The sequence below is a fragment of the Lissotriton vulgaris genome, chromosome 1_2 (genome assembly GCF_964263255.1).
Source record: "Lissotriton vulgaris chromosome 1_2, aLisVul1.2, whole genome shotgun sequence".
Taxonomy (NCBI): Eukaryota; Metazoa; Chordata; class Amphibia; order Caudata; family Salamandridae; genus Lissotriton; species Lissotriton vulgaris.
In genome coordinates, this window is record NC_141686.1 from 44,073,085 (window position 1) to 44,094,649 (window position 21,565).

General features: G+C 43.3%; 2 protein-coding genes across 4 annotated transcripts in view; one reads left to right on the forward strand and one right to left on the reverse strand.

Annotated features, from left to right (window-relative positions):
* The window catches only part of LOC147733896 (uncharacterized), a 254,485-nt gene that overhangs the window by 124,516 nt on the left and 108,404 nt on the right, over positions 1-21,565 (forward strand). For all 3 annotated transcript variants that reach the window (XM_086952795.1, XM_086952796.1, XM_086952794.1), the window contains exon 7: positions 9,657-9,765. In XM_086952795.1, coding sequence (XP_086808921.1) covers positions 9,657-9,765 — 109 coding nt within the window. The remainder of the gene's footprint in view (positions 1-9,656; positions 9,766-21,565) is intronic.
* Positions 6,124-7,020, reverse strand: LOC147733897 (uncharacterized). The gene has a single exon (XM_086953599.1). It carries the CDS (start codon positions 7,018-7,020, stop codon positions 6,124-6,126), a length of 897 nt encoding a protein of 298 aa, XP_086809725.1.

Here is a 21,565-nt window from a genome sequence, read left to right on the forward strand (position 1 = left end):
ACCGCTACTAGTCACAGATATTATTTCAAATCTGTGTTTGCACTTTGCTTTTAACCTTGGACAACTAGGAGAACACAATAAAACTTTATATCCACCTAGTTTCATCCAATTTTACCCTTATCACTTCACTTTCTTTATACTGCTTTTTCAGTAGCCACACTTAACTTTAAAACTTTCAAACCACCCTCTACTGACACATTCTCATCTTACATCTCAGAACGGCCACTACAACACCTAAGGGACTGTTCTGATCCACCTCCTGGGCAAGGAGTACCCAAATGATGTAACAAAGGGCGGTACAGAGTGGCTTCTGATGGGAATTTTTCACCCATTCTTTTGAGTTTTCACTTGTTTATTACACTTAGTTGCATGGTCTGTTTTTCCACTCTGTTATCCACGTGGTGTTGGGACCTATATTCGTAGTTGAGCTGTATTGTTCCACTGACCCCTAGGTACTTCTTGTGTAATGAGGACTTTTGAATATTCCATTTTTAGGGCTCGGCGATGGAGTGCAGAGTGAGTGCGAGAGTGACAGTGAGTGCAGACTGAGTGCAGACTGACAGTGAGTGCAGACTGAGTGCAGACTGACAGTGAGTGCAGACTGATAGTGAGTGCAGAGTGACAGTGAGTGCAGAATGACAGTGAGTGCAGACTGAGTGCAGAGTGACAGTGAGTGCAGAGTGTCAGTGCGTGCAGAGTGACAGTGCGTGCAGAGTGACAGTGCGTGCAGAGTGTCAGTGCGTGCAGAGTGACAGTGAGTGCAGAGTGACAGTGAGTGCAGAGTGACAGTGAGTGCAGAGTGACAGTGAGTGCAGAGTGACAGTGAGTGCAGAGTGACGGTGAGTGCAGAGTGAGTGCAAGAGTGACAGTGAGTGCAGAGTGACAGTGAGTGCAGACTGAGTGCAGAGTGACAGTGAGTGCAGACTGAGTGCAGAGTGACAGTGAGTGCAGCCTGAGTGCAGAGTGACAGTGAGTGCAGATTGAGTGCAGAGTGGCAGTGAGTGTAGAGTGGCAGTGAGTGAAGAGTGGCAGTGAGTGCAGAGTGACAGTGAGTGCAGAGTGACAGTGAGTGCAGAGTGACGGTGAGTGCAGAGTGACAGTGAGTGCAGAGTGACAGTGAGTGCAGAGTGACAGTGAGTGCAGAGTGACGGTGAGTGCAGGGTGCACATTGTGTGAGTGTGCAGAATGAGTGTGCAGGATAAACAGTGTGTGACTATGCAGGGTGACATTGGGAGTGTGCGGGTGAGCAGTGTGTGAATGTGTAGGGGCAGTGTGTGAGTGTTCAGAAAACACCACACACACATACACCACACACACATACCACACACACACACCATACACACATACACCACACACACACCACACACACATAACGCACACACAAACCACACACCTCAGTCTCTCAACACCACACACTCGTCACCACTCAACACAACACACTCACCACCACACTCACTCCCCAGGCTCACCCCCACAGACTCACCACCACACACTCACCAGTACACAGAAAACAACACAAACAACAACACACCCCCAGCCGTCAATGAATGCTTTCACCATGCACAAACACCAACAACCATCAGCCATCTGTGCACGCTTTTACCAAGCACACATCCACCAGCCGTCAGTGCACCCTTCCACCAGGCACACACACCTCCAGCCGGCAGTGCACTTTTCCACCAAACAATCGCAGTATGGTACACTTTACTTTTAAACATATTCATATAAAGCACAGCATGCCACCATTGGTAAAATTACAATTCAACCAACATAATTCCACTACACACCACATGCACACACTCCATAACACATGGCGAAAAGACATTGCCATTTACAATGCCATTAGCTCAAACTCAAATAAATCCGAGCCCGATTGCATTTCTAATGCTTGTTCCTAATATGTTGTTTAGGGGTTTCATTTTGAGTTGCTCTGGGGTTCTTACTTCTCCCTTAGGGCACCCTTCCCGTTGGACAGTGCCTTGTTAAAACCTCCTCGCAAAAGAAAGACAGGTGGAGGGCATTAATCACTTATTCGTATAAAGTTAGACAGGTGGAATAGGAGCTTGTTATTTCGGTTCAGGGATGGAAGCATTGTAAATCTACTTTGCTTCCCGTTAGGCTTTAATAAACATGTGGAAAATCTAAGCTGTCCCTGTAACCTTGGCGGTAAACAAAGTTTGCTCCATTTTACTTTCTTTTGTGGGTTTTACAGAATGCATACCAAGCACTTTTTAATGCCGTACTGTAGAAAAAAATGCTTTGATGGATTTTAAATGAGCTTTTAAAGATTTGTTGATGCTAAAGACGGATGAGGCTACCTTCAGAGTGAGCTGCTTTCTCAAAGCAGTTGTCCGGTCCCGTGCCTCTCTGCTCATTGACTGAGACATTTGCACTATGCACTTTTTGCACATTGTACATTTTGCACTAGTGATTGCCTCTTTGCACATGATTAAGCTGTCTATTGCTATGAATTTGTAACTCCGCGGGCTGTTATTTGTCTATACTTTACTTTGTATGACTGTGTTTTTACCTCTGCTGTGTTTTATATGCACTTTTATAGATGTTTTACAATCCGAACAAAGATCTTTTGACTTGACTTGACTTATTCGAATCACTCAGAGCTTTCAAATTACTGAAGGCTGTACTCTGCTTAGAGGTAACATTGAAAGGAATAGCTTGGAGTGTCTACTTTATATTATACAACAGCCCTCAATAGGCTTTGTTCCATTGATCTGTTTTGTATGTCTCAAAGCACTTACTAAATGTTATTGCAATCTTTGAAATGAATAATGCCCATAGATATAACATGGGGAAAATGCATTTTGGGACCCCCCTTTTTTACATTCCTCACTTGATGGATCACCCAGAAACTTTCACCGCAGCAGCTGAACCAAAAAGGGGACGTTTTTAGAAAATCTCGTGAAGATTTATCAAGTGGCTACAACGTTATTGGCATAACAAAAAAACGCTTTTCCTATGGAAACTTTGGTCCTAACTATGACCAGCTATTTTATATATGTATATATATATATAAACACACTCCTGGTCAAAATTCATCCATGAAAAACCAGAGTCGGAGCCCAATTGTAGTACGGTGCTGTCAGTTTATTCAGTAGAGAAAAAACACCCAACGCGTTTCGAGATCAGCCGATCTCTTGCTCACGGGTGGAGCTCACCAGTACCAGCATTCATTTAAAGTGACATACTATTTTAGAAGTGCAACACGTGATCATCGACATGAAGAAAATAAACAAGTTAAATGCTATGTCTGCCGGGTAAAAATAATGTTTCATGTAAACATTTGTATCGAATTCCAATACAGAAATTAAAATTGGAAACAAACTGAAGCCACCATTCGTTAAGTGGTCAGATTTAGACTCTCATTAAGAATTTAAGCAATGTTCCGTTTTACAAGGGAGCAATTATTACATTTGCTGTCTGTTGATAAATCACGCCAGTTATATCCCGGTATCAAGTTGCAATACTGTGTTAAATTCACACAAGTACATGTGATTATCGGTCCATTAGCTGTGCAGCCCAAGTGGGCGAATGTCGTCTGATTCAGATAACCTTTAGAGGTGACCTCCAATATAGCCCTAGTGGGCGATGAATTAATTCATATTCCTGTAAAAGAAAGAAAAGACATAGCTATATGTGACAATATTCACATTATAGATCAGTGTATGATTAAAACCAATTAAAATTGAATTCAGTTACCTAAGAAGCAGCAGCATATCTTACATCAAATGAACTACATATCAGGTTTGGAGGTGAATGGCTAGCTCTTCCCCCAAATTGTGTCCTGCAGGTTGCAAAGTGTTGTACATTATAATGTACTTAGATTCAAGTTTCCTTAACTCTAGCCACCTGTTACCTCCCCTCTCATTGCTTTCAACACTGTCCAGAACACAAAATTTCATCAGATTCGGATTCTTATTGTGTATGTCAGCAAAATGCCTGGCTACAGGATATTGCTGGTTCTCATTCCTGATTGCTCTCTGATGTTCTAAAATTCTGAGTTTCGCCTGGTTTGTTGTGCACCCTATATAAAATTTGTTACAGGGGCATTCAAGGGCATAAATAACATACTCAGTTGTGCAGCTGAGATGTTTGGTAATTTTGTGGGCACATCTTTCCTTGGACAATTGGATTGATTTACAGTTGTTGCTGTATTTACAGGCTTTGCACCTGCGACATGGGTAAAAACCTTGAATGGGGTTAGTTTTCTGACTTTCTTTTATCTGTGTATTGCTCAATGTGTCCTTAAGTGATTTCGCCTTTCTAAATGTCAGCGAGGGAATATCATGGATTGCCTCTTTCACATCGTTATCGAGCTTTAGTGTATCCCAATACTTAGATAAACATTTGCGTAGTTTCCAGGATTGACTATTGTAGGTAGTAATAAAACGTACCTTTTCATCAATTTCGTGTTGTTTAGGGACTAGCAGATCACTCCTGTCCATAGCATTGACCTTGGTGAGGGCCTGCTGTATTACTTTTTGCCTATATCCCCTCTCAAAAAATCGCTGTACCATTATTTGGCTCTTTCTTGCAAAACTCTCTGCCGAGCTACAGTTTCTTTTGGCCCTGATTAGTTCGCCTATTGGTATACTACGTATAAGGCTATTGGGATGACTGCTCCCTGCATGAAGCAGGCTATTTCCAGCTGTGGACTTACGGAATAGAGCACTTTTCAGGTTTCCATCCTCAATTTCAAGCTTTATGTCCAAGAATTCCAATTGTTCTTTGCTGATTACACTGGTGAATTTAAGATTAAGAGAGTTTTCATTCAGGATAGATTCAAATTCATGTATCTGGTCGAGGGTGCCATTCCAGATACAGAAAATATCATCAATATACCTTTTCCAGAGGATGACGTGGGTACTGTAGTGGGAGATCTTATTCACCACTAGCTCCTCCCACCAGCCTAGATACAAACAAGCTAGGCTGGGGGAAAAGCAAGTACCCATCGCCACCCCCCTGGTTTGTTTAAACAGTAATTTATTGAAGATGAAGTAGTTGTTTGTCATGCAATCCCATATCATGTCAAGAAGCATGTTAGTGTGTGACAGAAAAGAAATCGATCTGTTTTTTAGATAGAATTTACATGCTTCCACACCAAGTTCCTGTGGGATGCTGGTGTACAAGCTGGCGACATCAAAGCTCACTAGCCAGTACTCCGGACTCCAAACAATGTCTTTGATAATACGTAAAAAATCTGATGAGTCCCTGACATACGAGGGCAGACTAGTTACAAAGGGTCTATATATCTGCTGGTATTTTCATATAGGCTACCCACCGATGAAACAATAGGTCCACTGAGGGGTGTCTGAAGATTTTTGTGCAACTTAGGGAGTAAATAAAGTGCAGGTATTTTTGGATATTTCACATGGAGGTAGTTAAACTCATCATCCTCAAGCAGCCCCCTTGCTTTCCAATCACACAATTTATCACCATAAGCACACTTAGACACGTTGTAATTCTCTCTAGTTGCTTTCGTATAGTTATGTTCATCAGACAGTTGCATTAAACCTTCTTTCAAGTACATATCAATAGGCCAGACCACTACATTCCCGCCTTTGTCACTGTTCTTGATGACAACATCAACCCAACTCTCCATCTCCTTTAAGGCAAGAAACTGTTTTTTGTTAAGATTCCAATTTAATTCGGGCTTCATTCGTTCCATCCGTCTCATTTCCTGTATCATTCCCTGTTCAAAGCTATCAATGTAGCTATTAGCAATTTGTGGTACAAAAACCGATTTCGGCTTAAAGCCACTATTGCTGCTCATATAGACTGAGTCCTCAGTGTCCACTAAGTTAAACAAAGCGTTATCACTCACATTGTCACAACCTGCTAACAATTGGACAGATTGCAAAAGTTCCACATCATTTACGCTTAGTGCACTGGGTTTCTCAGCCATTACTTCTTTTCTGAGTCGGGGTTTATTCGCAAACCACTTTTTTAACTTAAGTTTGCGTGTGAAACAAAAAAGATCAATGCGAGCATTAGTGAAGTTGAAGTTGGATGTTGGACAGAATGAAAGCCCTCTAGAAAGTACTTCAATTTGTACAGAAGTTAAAGTACGATTAGAAAGATTTACCACTTTCATGGGGTTTACTTTTACGCCGCCTTGCCTCTCGTTACCACTCCTACTGGGCTTGAAGCCGCCTCGAAGGGTTTGTTGCCTCTTTCGCGTCCTCCTTTGCCGCCTCTTCCACGCCCTTTTGATGGGGTGCCTGTCTGGCGTCCCTTGGCAATCAGGGCTACCTCCTTTAAAATTAAATCTTTTACTGGAATCGTTTTCAGTGGCGCCAAAATATCACTTTCAATCGATTCAATATCGTCATCCAAAGTCACTGATTCCCCTGAAATTGTTGCGCTTTGGTTAGGCACCTTTGTCTTTTTTCCGGGTGTCATATGTTTTTTTGTTGTTGTTTTCTTCGCGGCATCCCTGATTACATGATATCGCTTAGCAAAGGTTAGGATTTGGCCCTTGCTGTAATCGACTTCATCGCGGTAAAATTTCTGCTGCTTTTTTTCTTTGATTTCTTCCTCTATTTTATCGAGGCGTTTATTCATCTTATCCATTTCTGTGGTAAATTCACTTTCCATGTACTTGGCTTTCAGTTTCATGATTAATGCCTCATTCTCTGTATTGAGTTTAGCACACTCCTTTTCAGCATTCTTTATAAGCATTTTTAACATGTTGACAGAACAGGCGTGGTTGTTATCCATCCACTCACTGATCAGTTCGGGGTCAGGATTTTGAAACGTAGGTATAATAAAAATCCTTAAACCACGCGGTATCCTAATACATTCAAGATACTTGGTTAGGGCAGCCGCCTCCCACCAGCGCGATTGCTCACGTTTAAGGTTTTTCCAAAGTGCATCCCATAATACTTTCAGTTCATCAATTTGCTTATCAGGTGGTCTTGTCTCTTCCCCAACACTGGACTCAGTTGATGTGAAGAGTTTCGCTGCTGCTTCCAACCTCCTGTTATTTCTTGATTCTGCCATATTGTTTGACACAACAAACCAGCCGGTATATTGTTGTTTGCACCGTAATTTTCCATGTTGCACTGTTACTGGCTATCACTGTTACCCAAAAACAGTGGTCCTTGACCTAATTCAATTCAGTGATTTTATCACAAGAGTAATCCTTAATTTGCTAACTTTGAGCCCAAATAAATTTTGCTCTTCGAATAGGATCCAGAATTATTCATACAAAACACAGAGCCCAACAACTATATCGTATTTATAGAAAAATATATATAGTACATTTTATTTATACCAAACACAATGTATTCATAACTCAAAGGTTCAAAATCCAGTTTTCTCGTTTTTTACAATATTTACAATATTTTATAAGGTACGAATATCAGGGTGCTCATAGAGACGTGCATAGAGTTAGTGCTCGAAAAGGTGGCGCATGTGATTGAAAGAAAGAAAAAGAAAGGATTGGTGACAATTTATACAAGTGGATATACTGGTTCGATACTTTCAAACAGTATAGGCCTGTCCACTACCAAAGTTCAGAATCTAGTGTGTCAGAATTTCAATCATTTTATTTAACACGTTTAACACTAGATTTTTAAGTGGTCCAGGGAGTTTTAGGGGTGTCGACGTTTCGACCCGACTTAATGCCTTTGGGGTAACTGATAACCTCTGCTTGCGGGTCTTCTTCAGGACTAGGGAGCACCCTCCGTACCTGACGTATAAAAGTACCCTAATGGTGAATCAAGTGGTCGTCCTCAGTAATCGACCAGGGATCTATGTATCCATGTCTCAGAGTAGGAGCCGTGAGAATTAATCCACTCTCAATGGTGGTGAGTTCACTCAGTAAACGATCCAGGATTTATGTATCCGTTTTTCCAAAGTTGTTTGTAGCGTCGTCAGAATTAATCCACTCAAATTGATGGTGAATTCACACTGTCTAGTAGTGCTAGGAATTCCCTCAGGGCGTGGGTACCCAAAGCATCTTCCCACCTTAATGGGGAGCACTTCACACTAGTGCCGGTATGGTCACTCTCTTCTTAATTGTGAAATCCAAACTCAGTATACAGGGTCATTTCGCTATATAGCGCCGGTCGTCTCTCACCGCCAGCGGCTTTCTTTTTCTTTCTTTCAATCACATGCGCCACCTTTTCGAGCACTAACTCTATGCACGTCTCTATGAGCACCCTGATATTCGTACCTTATAAAATATTGTAAATATTGTAAAAAACGAGAAAACTGGATTTTGAACCTTTGAGTTATGAATGCAGTGTTTGGTATAAATAAAATGTACTATATATATTTTTCTATAAATACGATATAGTTGTTGGGCTCTGTGTTTTGTATGAATAATTCTGGATCCTATTCGAAGAGCAAAATTTATTTGGGCTCAAAGTTAGCAAATTAAGGATTACTCTTGTGATAAAATCACTGAATTGAATTAGGTCAAGGACCACTGTTTTTGTTAACGCATTGTACCCAGGTCTAGGACCGTTTTGGGATACCCCATTTTTGATAATGGCTATCACTGTTACCCAGTCCTGGGCGGGAAACTCGCTGTTAGTTCAAAATTCAATCAACTCCGATCTGATCCCAGATTATCGGATAATGTCTGTTGTTTGCGAGCTTTCGTGAAACTCAAAGCTCGCTTTTCCTTAGTCTCCGATGCGATTCCTCAATCCAGTGTAGCTACGAGTCAGGCGGGCAAAAGCGATTATTTGAAATATAAACACACAGAAGAATGGCGTGCTTAAGCCACTCAAACGGCGGGCTCACGACGGGGTACGCCAACCCCTAATATAAAAACACTCCTGGTCAAAATTCATCCATGAAAAACCAGAGTCGGAGCCCAATTGTAGTACGGTGCTGTCAGTTTATTCAGCAGAGAAAAAACACCCAACGCGTTTCGAGATCAGCCGATCTCTTGCTCACGGGTGGAGCTCACCAGTACCAGCATTCATTTAAAGTGACATACTATTTTAGAAGTGCAACACGTGATCATCGACATAAAGAAAATAAACAAGTTAAATGCTATGTCTGCCGGGTGAAAACAATGTTTCATGTAAACATTTGTATCGAATTCCAATACAGAAATTAAAATTGGAAACAAACTGAAGCCACCATTCGTTAAGTGGTCAGATTTAGACTCTCTTTAAGAATTTAAGCAATGTTCCGTTTTACAAGGGAGCCATTATTACATTTGCTGTCTGTTGATAAATCACGCCAGTTATATCCCGGTATCAAGTTGCAATACTGTGTTAAATTCACACAAGTACACGTGATTATCGGTTCATTAGCTGTGCAGCCCAAGTGGGCGAATGTATATGTAATCTATATATATATATATATATATATATATATATATATATATATATATATATATATATATATATATATATATATATATATATGTTAAGACGGGAGGATATGTTAAATTTAATATTCAACATGTATTCATGTATTGTAGAACTTCCATGTGCTGCCTCTTTAAGAAATGATTCTATAGAATGCTATGGTATGGGCAGTTGGATGGGAGGCTGCTGGTGGGCGGCAGCTCAGGGGAGTTTCGTAATAAATCTGCTACTAAATCTATCTTGTGCTCTGGAATCTAAGCATGTCTCATTGGTAACTTGCTCCCTCCTGGTTGTTTGTTCTTGCAGCTGATTTTGTTTGACCAAACCGAGTACTTTAAGTTGGCTCCTGCTGCCACCTATGGAATGGACACTGCTGGCTATGTTTACGTTCCTCAGTCATGCCAAAGCGGAGCAAGTAAGCATTTGAGAGAACTCTGATTAAATTTTTAACTCTGAATAGAATTGTCGCACTTATTATAAACAACTTTCTTTTTTTTTTATTATCAAACTTTAACAGGGAGATTTCCAATTGTAGTTTGGTAATATTAATTATTAACCTATGTATATTGTGGGTCTCTTATTTTTTTAAATCTTTTTATTTATATAAAAACAAAGAATAAAAAGGCATACCAAGTGCAATACAGTCAATTATAAACGGTAAATCAAGCAATTGTAACATCAGGATATTAGCGGGACATCATGCAGGACACTAAGACCCAACGCCTATAGTTAGACAAAAATACAGGAGCGAATGACATTCACAATATACCCTCAGCGTGTAGCACTCAGGTCCCACCCACCCACTGAATCAGGATATCTAAGCTTGCATAGCCCCCTCGATATTGAAGTCATATACAGGATAAATTATGGACATCGACATATACCATAAATAAGTCAGAATAGTAGAACTTGTATTGCCACCCGATACTAGAATATAAACAGGATATATGATGGATATTCGTACTTGGAAAGACCCAGAAAAGGGAAAGAAACGAAAAAGAAAGATAAACAGAGCAAGAAGCGCAACTCCCCACCCCCACCCTGCACCCCTGCATATAGCTTATGCTAGACCCCAACTAGCAGTGTGCCCGTCACCCCATCTAAACTACATTAACTAAAAATAGTAATCGGAGGAGGACCTTCGTACAGGCTCACGGCCTCTCCCCCCGCCATATTTAAGCCTCCCTTTTATTCACAGAATAAATAGCTATTAATCAATCAGACTGAGAGTCGGGAAATCGTCTTTCGCCAAGTTCACCCCCATTAACAATGTTTTGTAAGTGAGCCCCACACATCCACCAAGCCAATAAATGTCTTCTAACGGTCGGTTGTTCTCAGCCTTGGCCCGTTCGATCAAGCGCACGATGTTTCCTAGCCAGACTGCTACCATCTCAAGAGAGTTGAAGGGCCAAAGATAGTTGTCAAGCTGCATATGGAAGCAAGCCGGAAACAACTCGGCATATTCGATCATACTGTCTCTGAGTTCCATCAGTACCGACAAGAATGCCCGGCAATATTTCCAGACCAGTTGCTTAGAGTCCAGGAAGGAAGAAAGGACCATACAGTCAAACCATTCTTCAGTCTCAGTTCGATCAGTCAATTGACTAGCGCCATGCAAATTTTCCACCACCAGAGCAGTTATTGAATGCAGGCTTCATCCGGGACCTTTAGTGCTCTAAAATTAGTAAATGTGTAGTCCAGAAATTCCCGCATCTCCCGTTTCCTGGGGTGTACGTCGTTGGTTGGTGCGGCATCTGTAGGTATCATGGCTTTCGGTTTGTCAACAAATGGAATAATAGTCGTTCTCATTAGCCCCAGTTCAGATGTTAATACGACCAATTTATTTTCTACGGTTCGGGCTCTCTGGCCCAGGGAAGAGTGCAAGTTACTGATAGCCGCCATAACAGCTCCAATCGTCGGTCCAGCCCCGGCAAGTGCTAATTCTTCTCCCCTATCATCAACATTCTTACCATCCTTGGACAGGATATATCGACCCAAGTGGTTCGTCCGATCTTTCTCGGTCACTTTGGAGGAGCGAGTCTGATTTATGACTAGTGTAAGATCGGGCGCCATTTCGTTCTTCTCGATCGCAATTTGAGCCCCGTGTCTATAGATATAGACCCCGCTCTGCTGCAAATTCACATTCCAGATGTTAACCCATCGATTTGTTGGGACATTTCAAGGTAATGTTCAGGATTGCGCCCGTATCCAACGGGCCGAGTCCCAAATAATGTCAGAGTCGGTCATACTCCGGGCTCCATGAATTGGGGCGATCCAAGTATTTCAGCCATGGTATTGTATCGCTACTCTTGTGCCACTAATCAGTTCAGATGTTTGCCGCTGGAATCGGGCAAAACTCCACCTCCATGTCAGTGGACCGGTCCCTCCCGGACATTCATGGCCGATGTTGTTCAACTAGGGGCCAGCTGCTCCCATACTCGAGGCCCCGGCTCGAATGCTGATGTAGGCCCCAAACTTCAATGCAACGTTTCTCCATCCTAGAAGCTGGTAGGTCGCTCGAGATCACTCGATCAGGCGTCGTTACGATTCATCTGTACGAAGGTGTTGTATAGGTGCAGGATAAGTAACAGGATCTTGTGGCAGGATAAGGAGGTCTACGGAGCCGGGAGCCTAAGCGGCCATCTTGGTCGCTAGCTTTGCTCCCCCCCTGGGTCTCTTATTTTAATTATTTCTCTTTGTATTACCCAGCTCAGTCTTGTACTGTTTGTCATCCTCAGTTGGATAATACAAACTGTGCAAGCTTAGCTGTCACTCATAGATTTTAGCACCTGTAACTGAAGCTATTGCGTTAACTTGGCAACTTATAATGTGTGTATGATTGTTTTTGTATATGTACAGCACGTGCATGGCTGGAAAGAGATTAAGAGCAAAATATTGGGCTGAAGCATGATTTGTGATTCATATGCATGATACATAGGTATTAGGTTCCTATTGTGGTGAAGACAGTGTTTTCTGTAGATGTGTGGTTTTAGTTTTGTTCTGAATTGTAGGAGAACAGAGGCAGTTCTGCTAACATATGGCGGTATTGTTCCAGATACAGGGCACGTCGATGGAGAGAATCTCTCATAATTTTTTTGTGTGGTGTTTTTGCATTTATTTGTTTCCATCATATGGATGGTGGTAATTCTCCAGGCCCAGTCTGTAGCGGTTCTATTTTTTTGTGAACTTGTTCATAATGCAGCTGACATTGAAGATGATTTGGCAGGGCGAGAGTGGTAGTGTAGATGGGACATGCAGCATGTAGTAGTGGAAGGCCAGTGGGGCGTTGGGGACCACCATTGGCATTGAGCAGAGCAATGCTTCCACCCAAGTGTGGACTGTTGTTGTTCAGAAGCTGTTGGTCGCTGAAAGAGTTTCTCTCTTTATGTGGGGGAAGTCCTGCACCATGCAGTCTTGGTTTGCTTGAAAATGTGTCATATGAAGAGGTGGTGTGTCTAGGGTGAATGCAAGTGGTTGTGTGTTGGCTACCAGCTGGGGGGGTGAAGCCATCATGTTAGATCACATAACAATGGTTGGATTTGGAATTGACGTCGTAGCAGATAGCCATGCTTGAATTTGGCGTTGATTACCACTGTTGGTAATAAGGAAGAATTTTGTTTTGGATTCAACTGTAGACAGTTGTATAACAATGAGTTCTTGATTAGATAGAGGCAAGTTTTCAGTCGCTGAATGTCGCGTTTGAGGAGACTCTCAAGAACAGTTGTTTGTTGTCAGTGAATTGGTGGATCTTGATGCTGCTTTAGGTGTGCAGTGCTCTATATAGCTAATAAGGATGAAAGGGTAGACGATGGATCCCTAGGATGCCCCTCAGGAGATGGGAAGTTTCAGAAAACTTGAGGCTCCCATCAGACAAGTTGTCGCAGTGGCAAGGTAAGAGTTGAACTTTTGTACTGCCTTGTCAGAAAATGCCACTGAGGGTGCAAGGCCTGGTGGGCTTGTGGATGACGGCCTATCTTGAATTGTTTGATTGGTGTGTTAGATGCTGTAGCCTTATGGGATAAGGATATCTAAGCTGTATGGAGATGTGGGTTTGAGCTAGATTTCTATCATGGGGTCTGTGAAGCAGGCAAAAATAATGGTTCCCTAGAGGCAGTAACTTTGGCACTAGGCTTTGCCTGGTCCAAACAGACATTTCCATTTTCTTTGTCTGCTTTAGCTAGAGAGGCCTGGGTGGTGGACACCTGGGGAACAGACTTGTCAGACCCTTCATGATACGAGTAAAAAAAGATTTTATATTTGCCCCTTAGACTTTGAAATACTATCCCGCCTTCATTTTAGTAACCCTGTATGTTTCATAAATAGGGCGCTGATTAATTGGAGAAAAAATAAACTACTAGACAAAATTTAAACTACTGTCTTAGTCCATCTACTGCAGACAACCGTATACAACCTGAATGTCAAAAAATGACAGAATATAGCATGCTCAAACAAACTTTCATCTGATACACTTTAAAAGCATTAGGACAGGGGCGGTGGGTGACATTTGAAAGTGGTGGGGCGCAAAGTGATCAGCATACAGCACCGTAGCGAGCGAGCGTAGCGAGCGAACCCGAACCCCAAAAGGGGGGTTTTTGGGGATAACCCCCCCCAAGAAAATTTTGAAGAAAAAGAAGAAAAATCATGCATTTTCAAGCAAATTTGAGAAAGCAGGAAGGTTAATAAAGCAATTGTGAAAGTGCAGTTATTACATTAATAGATGGCATAACGTAGGTAGCTGCTTATTCAGTATAACCACAGAGCTTCATACATTCCGTCCTATTATGCTCTGGTGCTGAATTCAGCATCCCACACACAACTGACTGAACAGTAGACAATTGCTCAACCTCAGTGAATGACATAAATGTAAAAGTTCTACAGCTCACTCACACCCTCAACCACCCAAAATATAAACTGCAAAGAGTCAGTGGAAACTCAACTGCAATACTGTAATGGTCCTTTAATCCAACAGGTACAGTCACTAAGGACAACACAGAACAAATCTATAGGTCCATAGACCCATCAAAAAACAATTGACTACTGTGGCTTTTGTCTGTGGAAATCCCAAACTGTGAAGAAAGCCAAGCATGTACTACCGAAACATCTGTGAGGCAGAAATGGGCAATTCTAATGCTCATAACATAACACTTATTTACAACCCTGCTGTTTTACTATGTAATCTTTTTCGATATAGAAATGGAGTGTAGAAGATTATGGTAGTTATAAATAGTTGAGCTTTTTTGTTAGATATATAAAAGCGATAGAAAACGGAGCAAGGTTTTCTTATATGTTTTCTAATGTGACTGTTAAATTTTCATTTACTGCTTGTGAGATGTTTGTCAGAGAAAGTGAGAGAAATTAATGGGCCGAATTGAGGGGAAAGTTTTCTCCTCTACGTGTGGACTATAGTGGCACTCTCTGGCAAAACACTGGCATTGGAGTGAGGGGCAATGTGAAGCTGTTTTTAGAAAGAAGGTCATGTCAGATCATTGTAGGTGGTGGGTTACTGGCGCTAAAGAAATTCCCACAGTTTCAGGTTTTGATTTCAAGGGTCTCAGCAGGGCTGGCTCCCAGAAGAAGTGAAAGGGTAGAAAGGGTGGAGCGATGCCAGCTCGGAGCACTGGAAGGCGTGGATGCTCAGGGGGCATTGCCTGGCATAGGAGGACTTGACAATGTAAATTTAAGCTGTCAGCAGCCGCCGCTGCGACACCCGCCAGCTCCGGGTGTCGAGGAGCACACAGTGAAGCTTCCTTTTATATTGTTTTTAGAGCAGATGATGGTGCATGGCAACGCAGGTGTGACTGGTCGAAGCAGCGTCTGGCAGCATCATTGCCACACAGAGGGCGACAAACTGAAGCGTGCTCTTTGTAGGATATGGTGCCTCTGCAGTACAGGAGCCAGGGCAGGTGGCCGATTCCGGCCGGCACTGCAGTGCATGTGTCAGCCTTGAAGTGGTTGGCATGGGCAGTATGGCCTTAGCAGCTGCAGCATTAGAGGTGCCCGCTATGGAGGGCGGAGGGAGAATGCTGTGACCTGTGCAGCCGCTGCAGCAATATGTTCACCGGAGTGTGGTGCAGCTGCTGCAGGGCAAGTGCTGCCCCGATTAAGGGGGGGTAGAGAAGGGTCTGGTCATTGCAGCCATATTAATGCAGGTGTCAGTACACGTGCTATTCCTGCAGGCAGCCACCATGGATAGTGGGATGACCTTTACAACCGCTGCAGTACAGCTTGCTGCATTAAAGGGCTGACGAAGTGTAGTGTGGCCCGTCAGCCACTGCAGTACACGTGCCAGCATCTGAGGGGGTGTCAGGGTGTAGTGGGGCCCTTCAGCCGCTGCAGTACATGTGACAGTAGCAGTCGGGGTGTAGTGTGGCCCTCCAGCCGCCACGTGCCAGCACCAGACGGGGTGTCATTCCGCATATATATTGCAGCAGTGCAACACAAGAAGCTCTTGTGATAAATCACCTTCCCAAATGTCATGCCACTTACTTGGTTATACTAAATAGCTTGAACGGCAAAGCTTTTAAGGTCACAATAACAAAGGGGTCAGGATGGGACAGGGGCCTCTGTGCAGCAAATCAGGAGGGTTGTAAAAAGTAAAAGTACTACATCCCCACTCAGAGTATTTAACTCCTTCACACACCTTGCTATGCTGTACCAAGGGTAAACAAGCATTAGGAATGCATTAGGGCTCGGGTTTGAATGAGTTAGAGATAATGGCACTGTAAATGGCAATGTGTTTTAGGCATGTGTTTTGGAGTGGAAGCATGTGGTGTGTGTTGGAGATATGCGTGTTGGATTGGAATGTTATCAATGGTGGCATGCTGCACTTTAACGCATTATCTTTAAAAGGTAAAGTGCAGCATAGTGCAATAGGTACAATATTAATTGGTGTGTGCATTGATGGGTGGCCTTCTAATGTAATTAAACTGAAAATATGACTCTCTCCTACATTTCTCTGAACAGGCACATCTACAAGTTCACCACAAGATGACTAGAGCAAGCATCCGAACCTCACATAAGAGATCAAAATACTTCCCACTACCCCACTATATACAGGATACCATTATCCATGCATAACAGAGATGCAACTTAACCACATAGACAACACCTTGAGGTCTCTTTGGCCGTATAAAAGCATAGGAAAACAATATACAAATAACCACTTTATTAACCACTGGTCTTGGGTACCAGAGTAGAGTGCTACTACCCGTTAAGAGTTCCAAAGCATCGTCTGGGGTACTAAGCTCAATATAAATGCAATTCGAGTACACAAATACGACAATATTAATTGTACACAATGTTGTGAAGAGGGAAATTACTACATTCAAGCGGCTGCTCTTCTACAGGGAAATTTACCCCATCTGCACCCCATACAGAAACCATTTCCCCTCCACCAGTTTTGCAGGGGGTCCCTTCCCATTCCCACCTTTGAAATGTATTTACTGTTGCCCTTAACTGGAGTACAAAACAGTCAGTTTGCAGGATTTGATGGGTAAAAGGTTCGAGAGTACCCACACAGCATTGCGCTGGTGGAAGTTCACAACATTCCAAGAGTATCCCGCCGCAGAACGCCCATACCCGGCCCATGGAGTAAGAGTTTTACCTTCTCAGGATTTATTACACATGGGTAAATGTATTTAAGAGTGCAGGCTAGCCTTTGATGAGGAACTAGCACAAGCTAAACAAGCCATGCTTGTGTGAGCTGAACACGGGATAAATTATATTTTGAATCGGTCTCTCTCATTAAAATAGACCTTTGCTATGAGCTAATGTTTACTTGAAAGTCACTGGCGTCTCCCATTTTCCCCTTGCATTATTATGCATAAAAATGCCGCCTTATGACAACATTCTACAGAGGTTTCACTTTATTTGCATTGGAAGCCACAGTGGGGACAGACAGGTACAGTAATGTTGTATAACGCTGATGTGGTCACGCAATACATGATTTACATATTTCGGACCATAAACCAAACGCTCTCGATGCTTGTTGCACTTATAGTAGATTGTATGGTGCAAGTTATAATCTAGTTTTTAAAATATGTGCAAAAACTGCTCTTTACAGGTTTACATTCATGCAGGACAGAACCAGCCTTTCATCCTACTGAGACGAGATATACCAAGATCCAGTATAAAAGGCTGCCTCAGCTCTGCTACAATACAATTCAGGTTAACAGTAACAGATATCGGTAGCAAGTGCCCAGCTGCGAAGGACCCATGTGGTACACCATTCCTTTGTGGACAGTCACTTCCTCGCCCAGTGGAGTTGCCCAGGGACAGGGTTTGCTGGCATAGTTCCAGATATGACTCACTGTTGGGTGCGCAGCAATGAGAGAAGGAAGAACTTCACATGTCACACCTCACGCGCCGGTGTAACACTATCCGCAGCCATTATTAAGGGAGCCAAAGCAGAGCTACACAAAGAGTAAACACTTGCTGCAGCAAAGCCACTTATTAGCGGAAAATCACGGATAAATTGCTCAAGACTAGGATCGCAAAGAAACTAGAATACACATGCAGCTTAACAACCCTTTGAAATCGGGGGTTGCATTGCTGGACCCCTCTAAACACGCCAAATCGGCAATAATATATTCGTCAAAGGACTAACGAAAGGTCGGCCCTCTCTCATCATTGCAAAGTGTTGATCTCCAGTCTTACCTGACATTAAAAAGAAAACGATTTTCATTGCAGGCCTGTCACTCACAATAGTTACTCCCACAGAGCAGCACCCCATTATTTGTAGCCCTCCACGTATGTGCATTTAGGCTGCTTTTTCTGCACCTTATTTCATTTTTTGTTTCTGCACAGCAGCATGAGAAGGCTCTCCGTTAGCACAGCTGTTCTCCCGACTTTCGATTTAGAGCGTGATTAAAAACAAGCATGTAAATCTTGTGCCTTTCTTTTATCAGCATGGCACCTGCTTTCATGTTTCACCATTAAGTGACAAAAAGATGACAAAATCTGGTACATTGCTACCATCCATCTAGGACTTTGAGATCTGCAACAGCCAATAAGTTTGTTGTTCCTCAAATAAAACTCTCACGTATGGGGGGCAAATCTTTCGCCTACCTTGGACCCTCACTGTGGAATGCTATGCCACAAGCTTTGCGCTCTGAGGTGAACTACATGAAATTCAGAAAGGCCTTAAAAACCTGGCTATTCAACATCTAAGTCAGTCGTCCGGTCAGCTACTACTGAATCACAGCGCCGGGAAACCCTTTGTTGGGTAGCTGTTTGCGCTATACAAACTAAATAAAATAAAATAAATAAATAAGTGCCTTCGATTTTATCAGCACGGAACCCAATGGCTGGTTATCAGCACTACAAGTACTCCGGTATGTAAAGGCTCAGCCTACGTGCACGCCTCTTGTTTCTTTTCATCTCCTCTCTTCGGCGTCTTTGATGTTTCCCTTGTGGGTTCCTTTTGTGCGAGTTTGAGTCTCTTTTAACAAGTTCTTTTATTTGTTACTAGGTTATATTTTCAGCTAAGTAGTGACCACTGCAAAACAATTTGACACGCGAAACAGGACAGAGCTAAGATTTAAAGTTGGAATTGTGGTTTTAGTTTGTATTGTATTGCTTGGAGTAGTCGCTCAGCGGACACACAGACAGAAGTGTTCATTTCTCTTCTGATCGGCAGATTTTTAAATACCGAGTACAATTCAAGCCAGACTGTTCAAATCTCGGCAGTATGGCCTGCTTTTTGTTTTTCTTTCTTTTTTTTTTAATTGGTCCACCCACCGTTTCAAAAGGTCTGTTATTACTGAGCAATGACCCTCCGGTAGGTCTCTCCTGCCCACTGCTCCCTCTGCAGGCCTGTCACTCACAATAGTTATTGTTATTGTTATTGTTAGTTTAGATTTGTAACGCGCTCAATCACCTACAGGTCTCTAAGCGCATTGGAAATAGATGTTGTTACAATAACTTAGCTTCACTCCTCCGAGAGACACCACTACAGTTACATTTGCTGACCAGTTCTCTTGAGCAATTAGAGAATGTTTCCTTCGAAACTGCACATAATTGCCCTCGGTTGTCAACAACATTAAAGGAAATGGATGTGGTGCGTCTTCATCACTGTTGTATTTCACGACCCCGCGCACCGCAAAATGGCCAATCACTGCATGACTACATGAAGTCACACACAGTGGATGGCCATTATGCAGTATGTGTGCACCACCCATGAGCGGCATCCAATAATGGATTGCCCTGCGGTGACCGGCCAATCCTGGCGCTGCAAGCAGCGCCAGGATTGGCTAGGGGGGCTCATGGATGCTCGCCCTGTGTCGCCTTCGTAAAGCCGGGGGCTGTGGCCAGCTTAAAAAAGCACCCCCCTATGGGGGAACACTGATGCGCATGCGTGGGCAAGTTTCTGCCCCACGCATCACTTGCGCGCTTGATACCTTGGCTGGCTGTCTGCTGCTGCAGCTGAGTGTGTCATGTGGTCGTGGACAGCCACTCAAGCTGCGCAGCAGACCAGACCAGCCCCCCTGCACTCCCCACTCCTGGATAACTCGGGTGCTTCCCGGATTACCGGCGGCGCTCGCTCGAACTTTGTTTTTAAACAACAGTCAGTCACCAGTTTGTTTTATTAATGCAGCAGCGCGTCCATGGGGCTTGTGGGGCTACGCCCCTATGCCCCAATGGACGCACCGCTGCTGGCATCACAGCTCGGAGGCAAGGCACAAGATCATCTGAAGAAGTTTGTCTCATGACCTATTTTCCAACTTATCCTTGTTTTGCAGGCATGCCTGCAAAATGGACAAACATAAATGAAGTTCAAGTTGAATCTATTAAAATACTGACCTTCATTAAGGCTATACTTTTGATGCGTTATGATTGGGCATGTAGGTATTTTTTGCCATATTCTACATGTTGCTGATATCCATATTATCAACTTGCTTGCGCATTCACTATGCTATTACTTATTTCTACACTTATTTTGTTTTATTTATTTTGAGCTAAAACTGGCTCACAATAAAGCCTTTAAAACTAACAGTGATGATTGCTAGTGTTTGCACACTTGTGGCGGAAAGCCGCCATAACTCTCAACAATGACATGTCTTGAAGTCGCTGGCATTGTTATGTTCCCAATACACATTATCTCCAGGCAAGTTTGGGGTGGATGATGGGTCATACATTGTCTGTTCCATCAGCTCAGAACTTGATAAGTTGGCCAATACTTGCCCTTGCCAAAGGGACACAAAAATCTACGAGAGGTAGAGGACAGGAGCTTCCTAATGCAGCAGCGGTGCGTCCATTGGGGCGTAGGGGCATAGCCCCACAAGCCCCATGGACGCGCTGCTGAATTAATAAAACAAACTGGTGACTGACTGTTGTTTAAAAACAAAGTTCGAGCGAGCGCCGCCGGGAATCCGGGAAGCACCCGAGTTATCCAGGAGTGGGGAGTGCAGGGGGGCTGGTCTGGTCTGCTGCGCAGCTTGAGTGGCTGTCCACGACCACGTGACACACTCAGCTGCAGCAGCAGACAGCCAGCCAAGGTATCTAGCGCGCAAGTGATGCGTGGGGCAGAAACTTGCCCACGCATGCGCATCAGTGTACCCCCATAGGGGGGTGCTTTTTTAAGCTGGCCGCAGCCCCCGGCTTTACGAAGGCGACACAGGGCGAGCATCCATGAGCTCCCCTAGCCAATCCTGGGGCTGCTTGCAGCGCCAGGATTGGCCGGTCACCGCAGGGCAATCCATTATTGGATGCCGCTCATGGGTGGTGCACACACACTGCATAATGGCCAATCACTGTGTGTGACTTCATGTAGTCATGCAGTGATTGGCCATTTTGCGGTGCGCGGGATCGTGAAATACAACAGTAATGAAGACGCACCACATCCATTTTCTTTAATGTCGTTGACAACCGAGGGCAATTATGTGCAGTTTCGAAGGAAACATTCTCTAATTGCTCAAGAGAACTGGTCAGCAAATGTAACTATTGTGAGTGACAGGCCTGCAATGAAAATCGTTTTCTTTTTAATGTCAGGTAAGACTAGAGCTCAACACTTTGCAATGATGAGAGAGGGCCGACCTTTCGTTAGTCCTTTGACGAATATGTTATTGCCGATTTGCCGTGTTTAGAGGGGTCCAGCAATGTAACCCCCGATTTCAAAGGGTTAATAAGCTGCATGTGTATTCTAGCTTCTTTGCGATCTAGTTTCTTTGCGATCCTAGTCTTGAGCAATTTATCCGTGATTTTCCGCTAATAAGTGG